Source organism: Etheostoma cragini, chromosome 8, assembly GCF_013103735.1.
Source record: "Etheostoma cragini isolate CJK2018 chromosome 8, CSU_Ecrag_1.0, whole genome shotgun sequence".
Classification (NCBI taxonomy): Eukaryota; Metazoa; Chordata; class Actinopteri; order Perciformes; family Percidae; genus Etheostoma; species Etheostoma cragini.
The window spans coordinates 29209596-29220149 of record NC_048414.1 but is presented as its reverse complement, the minus strand read 5'-3'; the positions used below and the strand labels follow the sequence as shown (position 1 = coordinate 29220149).

Genomic DNA, 10554 nt, shown 5'->3' with positions numbered 1-10554 from the left:
TTTTGGAAAATGGCTGCAATGAAACAAAGAGTGAAAAATTTAAAGGGGTCTGAATACTTTCCGTACCCACTGTACCAACAAAATGCTCTTTTAATCACCTTACACCCTAGTGGGGTCATTGGCTATTACTTTTGCATATTTAATCTTTACCAATGGGATTTTTCTTTTTAGAAAGAATAGTTTCCATTTGTTAGCGAAGTGCAGCTCTGTGCCCAGTGAGGCTGAACACAGCAGGCAGAACCCACACAGAGCACTTGGTCGTGTTTGTCACGCCGTTTTATTGCAGTTGAGGTTTACTTTGTGTTTACAAAACCAGAGCAGCTTGCAAGCGTCCATGGGGAGTGAGAGAGGCGGGAGCTTCACAACATCATCATCATCATCATCATGCTGCTGCATCAGTCTGCAGCTTCAGCCCCACCGATACATTCACAGTGTCACTGTCAGCACACCTCATCAAGCTGTCCCTGGGACTTTAAAAGCACGTCTAAAATGCAACAGAAGCCTCGTTATGCAGCAAGCCATCCGTTAAAAGTCCCTTTATGGATGACAAAAAAAAAATGTCATTATGCAATGTGTACAAGCTTATCATTTTACATTTCCGTTTCTGTCCTATGTTACATTCATGACAAGAACAAGGCAACCATAGAGAGCTAACATGCCTGTCCTCAATATACCCCCACCCAACACCACCTGCGCCTTCTTCTCTCACAGTGTTTACCCCTAACCACCGGTACTTCACCCCTTTCCCTTGCCTCCCGTATGCTTTCCCCTCCCAGCAGCTGTGAGCGTCAGGGAGCAGAGTCATGGTGCTGCAGATAAGGCCGATACAGACAGAACTGCTTCTTACTCAAACCTATAAAGTAGTGCTTTTTGCGGGGGGGGGGGGGGGGGGGGGGGGGTGCGCTGTTCTGTGCATGTGAGCACATCTGCTGGGTGAGATGGTGAGAGATGGAAGATAATGTAGTTAGGAATTGGATGAGGGGATTGTGGTTAGAGTTGCTAGATTCTTATTAAAAAGGTTTGCATACAGCTCCGTGGGGAACAAACCTTTAGGTTTATACATCAACATAACAATTAAATAACGCAATTTAAGCTCCAACCCAGCACCAACAATATTTAAAAGACTTTAAAAGGACCTTCCCTGGATTATGTATTAATATTTATTTGAACCAATTTCATGGCAATTACTAATGTGCATACACCACGTGAAGCCTTAAAGAAGTCTACTTTCCCTATGTGTGTACACAGTGTATGTAGTGCAGGAGCACAACTCATTATGAGTGTGTGTGTGTGTGTGTGTGTGTGTGTGTGGGCAGAAACGGATAAAAAGTCATTCATTCTACTCATTGGTTTGCATTGTTGATTGTCTTGGTGTGGGATTGCAGCGAATTAGGTGGCGAGGGCGCGTGAAGCCGCTGCTGCTGATGGGTCTGGGGAAGGAGCTGGGGGCAACACTGGGACGGTGGGTGAGGTGGAGGGTGATACTGAGGGTGAGGTTGGTGAGAATGTGGCTCAGTGTAAGTGTCGAGGTGTGATTGGCGTTGCAGCTGTGGTCTCTGGGGGGCGGGGGCGGCGGCAGCTTTGGCCTCCCTCTTGGGAGTGTTGTTGAGGATGTCCAGACTCCGGCGGCTGGAGGAAATGACGTCGGCGACGAATTTGGTGCATTCGGCGCAGATGTCCCGCAGCGTGCAGCCGTGGGCATACAGGTGGGGGAATTCCTCCTCCACCGAGCGGCGGGACAAGCAGCGCAGGGACCTGCAGAGGGACACCGACGTTTCTCATGTTATATGAATACAAAGATGGAGCAATTAATGTCATGGCTGTGTGCAAAATTCCATACTAACGTGCTAATTAGATAAAACTGTATGTGGGATTGTTTTCGTCCTAAATCTTAGTAAAAAATAAATAAAAATATGTGAATTGCATACTATTTCCGGTAAAATATTACAGTATGCAATACTGGACCCGCCATATGTATCCCACAATACAATGCGGTAGTACGACCAACGTTCAGAACCTACAAACGGACAGAAAGTGAGGCAGCTCTGTAACAAAATTACAAAATTACATCTTAGGGTGTCCAAAAAGATACACACTTCTGCTTATTTACACAAAAGTATGAACAATAGAATACATCTAGAGTATGTAGTGCAAGCCTCGAGTTGTTCTGTTTACAGTCTTTGTGACTGACATCGATGAACAAATTCAAGGTTTAACCTTTACCTAAGATCTTAGTATTTTAATGTTAGGTTAAGGTCAGTTTAACAAAGATGTTGTACTTATTTAAAACTAAATAAGGAAAACTGCATGATGCAAACTTTTTCATGCATGTAGGAATTTTCCTGTGAGAGATTATGATGATCATCAATGGGAGATTTATCCGTTACTTTTTTATTTCTTTACACTTGTAACATACAGTCCCACTCTGTGCTTTTGTTCACTGAGTGCATTGTGCCACTTGTAATTTAAAGCTTGTGTTGTCTTACTGTAGACCAAAGATTTTAGGGCGTTTTTTCCGGTTTTTTTAGACTTCCTTTTCATCGTTTGTTGCTTTTCCAGACATTTTGCCGTTACTTTGTTGTTGTTGTTGTTTTTTTGCCGCTAGTTTCGACATCCCATATTTTCTGACAGAAAAAAAACTTAAAACATTTGTCAGATTTGACCCGAGGAATACATGAGGGTTAATATCTTTTTTGTGGCAGCATTTCAAAAAGTGATGATGACTGAGTTATGATTGACTTTCAAAAAGAAAAACTGTTAGAGCTGAGCAGCGGAAAAAATAAATAAAGCTAGATCATTTTCATGTTTACCTTTTGAAGATTATTAACATTAACGCACAACATGATCAATTGTGCAAGAAATAAAAAGAAAGACATGAGGCACTGGGATGGGACCAGCAGCGACTAAGGAAAAGATTCTGATTATAATAACGCTAACATTCGCGGTTATAAATCCAATTTGTGGCCGGGTGGTGATGAAAGGTGTCACCAGCCAGCCCGACACCAGGCCTGCATACGGTACTCTCATTCCATCTCAGTGTCTAGCGCTCTCACTTCATCCCTCTTTCAGTCCCTCTATAGATATTAATGACAGCTGGGTAATTATTACATAATGGCCTCGGAAGAGGCACTGCACTGATTATATAACAAAAGGATTGTGGGGGGGTGGGGGGATTGAGTAGGCAATCTGCTATTGGTTGAGGTTAGCACAGAGGCTGGTGGCGCTTAGGTTGGACAAAGTTAGCAATCAGCAGATTGACGGGGGGGCAGACTGGAGCAGATTTAACCTGGGCTTGTCGCAGCAAACCATCAGCTGGTTTCAACATGCAGACGTTAGGCACGGCACGTGCTAGTTTGTCTGTTAGATTATGAGATATGATGTCTGAAATGTTGGAGTTTGGTGGTGGCAGCAACATGCCCAGGGGGGCACCTTGAGGAGTATGAACGTGATCAATAAACCTTGTGACAAACTGGTGCTTAGATTGGGATATTTCTTAAAACTAAGCTATGCGACCCCTCGTCACAGGGTGTGGCCAGTTTAAATAAAAAAGGTTTTTACTTTTGAGATTATTTCACTTAAAAGATTTTAGGGCCAAAAACCAAGTTGATGTTATTTTCCAATGCACCTGCACAGAAGAATTTTTGAATGTTGTTTCCTCAAAAAAGCGGCCAAAACCCCCAAAGCCTCAGAGCGGATAGTTATTATATAGTAAATAGAACAAGTAGGTGCCCGCGGTATCCGCAGCTGTCCGTTTGGGAGTACAGTATAATTGAGCCTTTACACTCTCTGTGGTGGGAATATAGAGAAACGCACACTCACTTATACACTTGGCTTTTGTGTCCATGGCTCTTCGGGGCGCTGTGGAAGCCTACAGTGTACACAGGAATATGGGCCATCTTCTTCGAGGGAATCTTCATCTGGAGCACAAGAAGAGGCACAGGAGGAAAACAATGAGACAGAGAAAAGAGAAGAGGAAGAGAGCTTTAATGTGAGGAGAGAAAACCGTTTTTCATGAAGTTATTTAGAGAGTCTCTTAGTACAGCCTATGGTTTCAAAATACACAAAAACTAAGGCCACATCTACACAGCAAGTACACACAGTCACAAACTAACATCTAATCACTAATCAAACAGATGTACCAGGTCCTCCAACCCATATGACCACATCGGTCATTGGTCCTAACCTCCAATACCACTCGCAGCAGTGTTTCCTAAATTAGTACCCCGGCCGGTGGTAGGGGGTCACATGTCCTCATAACTCAACGTAATGGTCGCAGTTCAACGGACCTCATATTCTGCTCATTTTCAGGTTCAGAACTGTATTTAGAGGTTGTACCAGAATAGGTTTACTGTTGGATTTTTCCAAAAACATGTTTTTGTTGGGAGTCGCACATGCGCAGTACCTAGGAAAAGATTAGCTAGCCACTCAGAATCAGAGAAGGGGGGGGGGGGCATGACAAGCAAGCTAGTGTGATGAAAAAAAACAAAAAACATTTCAGCTGGTAACCATAGCTACAGCTCAGCCGTACATGTTGGATCCCCAGTCCGATCCCAAAACACAGGCAGAACAAGCCGAGACTGGAGCAAGACCTTTCACAATAAGACAAATTAGTCGTTCATACGTAATGTTTTAATTCTGCATTCTGTCTCCTCAACATGTTGCTGCATCTATGTGAACTCTTCGGGCCCCGCTCTAGCTAGCCCGGTCTGAGGGTGTGCCACACTAGCAGCTAGGCGAGCATTATAATATTCTGGATATATTCTCTAACGCGCCTGCACTGTGGGCCCAGTAGTGCTGAAGCTGAAGTGAAGATCTGGGTAATGTTACGCATCGAAGTCAAACATTTTGGGCTTAGTGCACCACTGAGTAACTTGCATAGAGTAGTATCTAGAGCGTGGATGTATAAAAAGAAGTGTCTACAGCTCAGTGGTGCATGAGACCAAAAAAGATGGACTTTCATGTAGAAAATGAAATGGATCTTCCACAGCTCATTTTTTAAACCCCCCCCCCAACCACTCTGTTTCAGGCTCATTCATATGAACAGTGGAAGGAAAATCCTTCCGGACTCGGCTTTTAGAGAATCCAAAATGAATTAAATAAGGGCTCTTTACGTTTTCACACTGATAAGTTGATGTAAGATTAATAAATGATCCGCTGAGTTACAGAGGTCTCTGACAAAGTATGCAAGTCTACGGGAAAAAGCATTTTGGGCCCAATAGCATCACGCAAATGACCCGCAAAATGGAATTACAGGGCCACCATGTCAAACAGCCCGGCGCTCATCCTGAGAGCTTTCATACCAATCCCTACATCCTGCCTGACCGGTACTGCGCATGGGCAACTAGATATTTAGATACTTTCATCATCAGCTTCATTCTTCATTCTGTTTTTTCTGAACGTTGATTGATTAAGCAACGCACCAAGTAGCCGCGTTCAAACCGAGTGGAGCGAGTCTGAAGTAGTTTAGCTGTTAGTTGTACAGCTATAGAGCCAGCTACAGTACGTTGTGCTGACCAGGAAGTACGACATGTAGACCAAATCTGGTTTCAGGTACAGATCGGGCAGTGACAGGGTTGCTCCCTACACGGACTTTGTGTCCCTTTATACTACGCCACCCGCCACAATAAACCTACTTTTGGGTCGTTATAAACGGCTTGTACAAATGACCTATGGGGTCGTTTTTGGGGGGGGAGGAAAGTCTCTGTATTTCAACTAAATAATGTTACAAAACACAAATGAGTCACAGCACCCAACAAACAGCAGCACACACATCATTTATCACCACAAAAACACACACAAACAGCCTAAATCTCAAACCTACAGAGCACAGAACCAGACATCCAACACGGGCTGGGACTGAGGCAACAGATAAAAACCGACAAAAGAACAACAGAAGAAATGACGTCAACAGCAATACCTGCCGCTGCACTACACGGTGCACTGGGATTACATTTCACTGGAATTACACCTTGTACGAAGCTAAAATAATGTGTTAAATGGTACAATATACAATTTTGCAAAGCCATTAAATAGCCAAATAAGCACAGAACCATACAGTTAAAAGCACTTGATTGCCATCATCACTGACACATACTAGAAGTCCTTGAAGTTACCTTTGCACTGCAGGAGCCGCAGACCGATCTGTAAGAGAAACAAGTAGGAATCAATACACCTGTATTCCTAAATGTCAAACGGATAGAAGTATGAATTTTCCTAGCTTTTATCACAAAATGACCATGATTAATTGGCGGGGGTTAACTGGGCTGTTGATCATTTCCACTAATAATAACTAGCTTTACTATTAAGCTTGTTGAAAAAATGTCTTGTTGTGGTTTCAGGCCACAAGGGCTTAAAAGGTAACTATCTTTTTCTTTTCACCATGGCCGGTATTTTCCTATGATTTTATGTCTAAGTGACTGATAGGAACAACAACCTCCGACACTGGTCCAGTATTAAACAGCGTCAACACTGTAACCGGCAGCCGCTGACCGGGGTTCAAAGGAGCCCCATGGGGCCAAAGTACTTCATCACTTAGCGTCCACTACAAGTTCTGTTTTTGGTGCCGCAGGCTCAGATTAATATTCTATAACGTAAATACAAACTGCACAATGCCGACTGCAGCGAGCGCACCTATTCTTGGACCAATGTCAAAGATTGTTGTTCCCATCAGTCACTTACAAACAAATAGATGGAAAATAGGTTGAATAAACAGTAATTAACCATTAATAAAAAAAAGAAGAAGATTGAGTTATGAACCCAGTATAACCTAAAATCCTGGCTATGGCCTCGGAACAAACATCATGTAGCATTTAAAGATACAATTTCACGTACAGGTGAGAGGAAAAGTTTTCTCTGATACCTTTTACACAGTAAGCAGGTAGATGGCCATGAGAAGAGAGGGAATTTTACTTTGCAGCAGCAGCAAACCTACACACACACACACACACACACACACACACACACACACACACACACACACACACACACACACACACACACACACACACACACACACACACACACACACACACACACACACACACACACACACACACACACACACACACACACACACACACACACACACACACACACACACACACACACACACACACACACACAGTCCATTAACTGTACAGTACTGTCAGTTGCTGTGACAAATAGCATCGAGGGAAGCTGCGCTCCGCTACCTTGCCTCTCTTCAAGTTACTGTAGAGCTCTTTATTCTGAAGAAACTTCTCCATCTCTGCTTTGACTAGCACTCTGCGCACGTTGATGACCTCATCCACTGTTAGTGCGAGACTCTCCACAGGGTGGCTGAACTCCTCCTGAACACAGCGGAAGAAGAGAGGAGATCCGTCCATCAGTCCACTCAATAGTGAGCAGTAGATCGATAGATTTACTATAGATGGACTATAGATAAAACATTGCAAAAGTGAGTCTCCGTGTTATGAACACTACTTTCTTTGTTCCACCGTGAGCCTGTTTGAGGACATTCTATCCTGGACTGCATTGGGTGCACGTTCTACCAGGTGAGCTGCCAGGGCGCCCCCTGCACTGCACATATTTAACACAGAATTTGGACGCTTAAGAAATGGAAAGCAATAATTATTGATTTCATAAACACATGGCTGCACAAATGAATGCTGATGTTTCTCTGTGTCTACTGCATGTGTAACTAGGCAACTGTTAGTTAACTTAACAATAAATAAGTTTACAAGGTGATTATATGTCACCGTTGTTAACATGCCTGATTATTCAAAAAACATTTTTCTCATACTGTCTGTCTGAATATACCTATATTCAATCATCTTTCTCTTTAAGCCCCCCCCCCCAAAAAAAAAAACCCCGCTCAGGACTCAGTAACAGCTCACACTGACTTGATGGGATGAATCACTTTGCAGTTGTTTGCATCGTCAGTACCAGCGGGAGCACTGAGGCGTCACATGAAGCCAAGGACTGCGATTCCAACTCACCATCCACTGGTGCTCGTCTCCAGCTCTGGAGGCCGACGCCGCCTCTGATCCCTCTGTGGTCTCGTCCACTGAACTCAGAGACAGGCGGGCCGGTGAGGGCGGCACCCAGCCGTGAACTGGGAGAGAAGCTGGGGTGGGGGGGATGGATGGATGAAAAGTGAAAGAGACAGAGTGGAAACAATGAGAGTTTGACAGGGGGAAGTAATTACAAGCAGATAAATGGGGACACAAATCCCAGTCTAACAAGTCCATGAATTACAGCTCAGCCTCTTCCACTCAGCTCCTCTCAGAGCTCAGCCTGTCGGAGGGCCCGTCCCTCAACCACTGGCATGTCTTAATCCTCGGACTCCAGTGCAGTGATTCAGCCCGTGCTGCTGCATCTGTAACTTAGATCCCAGTCAGAGGTGTGCTCAGCCGCTGGGCTACAAAAGGGGAGCTCAGGAGAGGCTCAGTCAACGGATGGCGGGAGGGGGTTAAAAGTAGACCACACACAGCTGGAACTGGGTGCCTCTTCAACCCCTGCAAATGGAAGGTGTCAATTTGGCTCTAATAGAAAGTAAACAGAGAGCGAGGAAGGCCGGGACAGGCCGGTAAACATCAGCAGTACAAATAATGTGGATCAGCTGCCAGTGACAGCGGGGGCTTAAGACCGGAGAGCCCCATGTTGGTAGATCCAAGTTACTACATAATACAATCCATTATTCTTCTAAGTGCTGCACAACATTTCGTTTTTTTATTGTCATCATGATATCAACTGCCGCAGTAAATACACATGTTCAATTTGATCAATAAAACAATGTCGGAAATTATTTCCTTATAATTGTAATAAATGTGTTTTATTTTAGCTGAATAGTGAAAGCAGCAGAAATGCAGAAGTGAGTACGTATGCATATCGGTTAATTTATTGTAAGTAATATCGTTAACGCCGTATTCAACAGCGTTGTGCCTTCCTCTCACTGTGCAGCCCTAATTCTTCTCGTCTAAAGCTTGTGGCGTGCAGCGGCGGCGTGGATCGGCTTTCAGCCATTTACTGACGAGAATGGATTCAGGTCAAGTTTTTTCAAACAATTACCTCTGGATATGGACGGCCAGGCTGCTAATGCACAAATGCGGATAACATCCTCCCTGTGGCTTACGTGCAGCACACAATTCAAAGCCATTAGCTGCTCCCATCCTTCACTCAGACTTTATCAGCACATTTTAGATTTGATTAGAATTCATTACAACAGCTTCGTCAGGCAGATGTAATACAGGGCAACTCCGTGTCAGCAAGGGCCGTCAGGACTTCAGCACCACGAGCTGACCCGTTATTCAGCTCTTATTTCAGTGAGGTAACAGTTATACCTCAAGCACTAACCTCATTAAATTACTGAGGATAGATTGGAGGCAGTGGGAACCGGATGTCACCACAAAAAGTGAATCATTTTACTGCCTCTTTGTTTGGAATGAAAGCTTTAAAAACATTTTACTTCCAATCAAATATATACTTTACAGTTACAAGGGATATGGAAAGAACAGAAGTAGTTGTTAGGGTTTGTCATGACCTTCTCCTTTCAGGCCTGACAGCAGAGGAGCTGGGAACTTTAAAAAGGTTGTAAGGCTGATACATGGATGATCAAAATGCACTCAGATAAATCGTTTGTTGGCTTGGGTTTAAAGTCAGTTTATGGCTAATTTATACGTAAAATCTAAATCCCCACAGACTGGGCTGCAGTGGAACTGGCAGTGTGTCTCCTTGTGCAGGAGGAGACTGCAAACAGCAGCGAGTGTGAATCATCTGCCACAGAGGGCCGAGAGGCTGCTGGTTTACATTGCTAGCAAACTCTACAGCAAATGATCCCTTCTTTTAGCCAAAAAGATAATCTAACCAATCAAAAGGGGCTGCAGTAGGTAGTTGGGATGAAAAGGGATAGTTTGGATTTTTAGAAGTGGGGTTGTATGAGCTACTTCTCCATAATCAGTGTGTCAGCTACAGCAGATGGAGGTCAGCTCGCCCCCGGTTTGGAGAAGCAGGCAGGAGTACTGACCCAAAGCTAAGCAATGTCCCGCTGTGGACGGAGGCTGCAGCTGGACGGGTTTTAGACAAAGCATCTAGATTTATTAGTGTAGGCTATGTTTAGAATATTTTCTCCTTGCTGTTAGACAGTCCCTTCCTTTTGGCAAAACATTTTCCCTTATTCCCACACATAAGCTGTAACTGTGCAATGCACAGCAGATCAGACCAGCAGGTCGGACTCTCCACGGTTAATGGAAGAGACCTCAAGTAAAAAACGAGAGATTATAACAATAGCAACGACTAATTCCCATTCACTCTGGACACAAGAGGCTATTCTGAGCCAGAGCACACAGGAAGAAGAACTTCTGCAGGGGACGACTGAACGTGTGTGGGAATACAAAAATTCTACATTTTCAACTTCTTCAATTTTTGGCTCTCACAGGCAATACATTATGACTGTACTGTTACACTACAGGAACTAAAAAACAAGAAAGGAGCAAATTATATGAGAGAATCACATTTAGAAAACAATGGCATATATATATATATATATATATATGCCATTGTTTTATAAATGCACAC

General features: G+C 43.8%; 1 protein-coding gene across 1 annotated transcript in view; it reads right to left on the bottom strand.

The window, feature by feature from the left end:
- Positions 1-258: 258 nt before the first annotated feature.
- The window catches only part of spire2 (spire-type actin nucleation factor 2), a 28082-nt gene continuing 17786 nt past the window's right edge, over positions 259-10554 (bottom strand). Inside the window, exons 9-14 of the mRNA XM_034879801.1 lie at positions 7977-8232; positions 7191-7328; positions 6860-6927; positions 6114-6141; positions 3820-3917; positions 259-1755 (exon numbers count right to left, since the gene is read on the bottom strand). Coding sequence (XP_034735692.1) covers positions 1344-1755; positions 3820-3917; positions 6114-6141; positions 6860-6927; positions 7191-7328; positions 7977-8232 — 1000 coding nt within the window. The 3' untranslated portion in view covers positions 259-1343. The remainder of the gene's footprint in view (positions 1756-3819; positions 3918-6113; positions 6142-6859; positions 6928-7190; positions 7329-7976; positions 8233-10554) is intronic.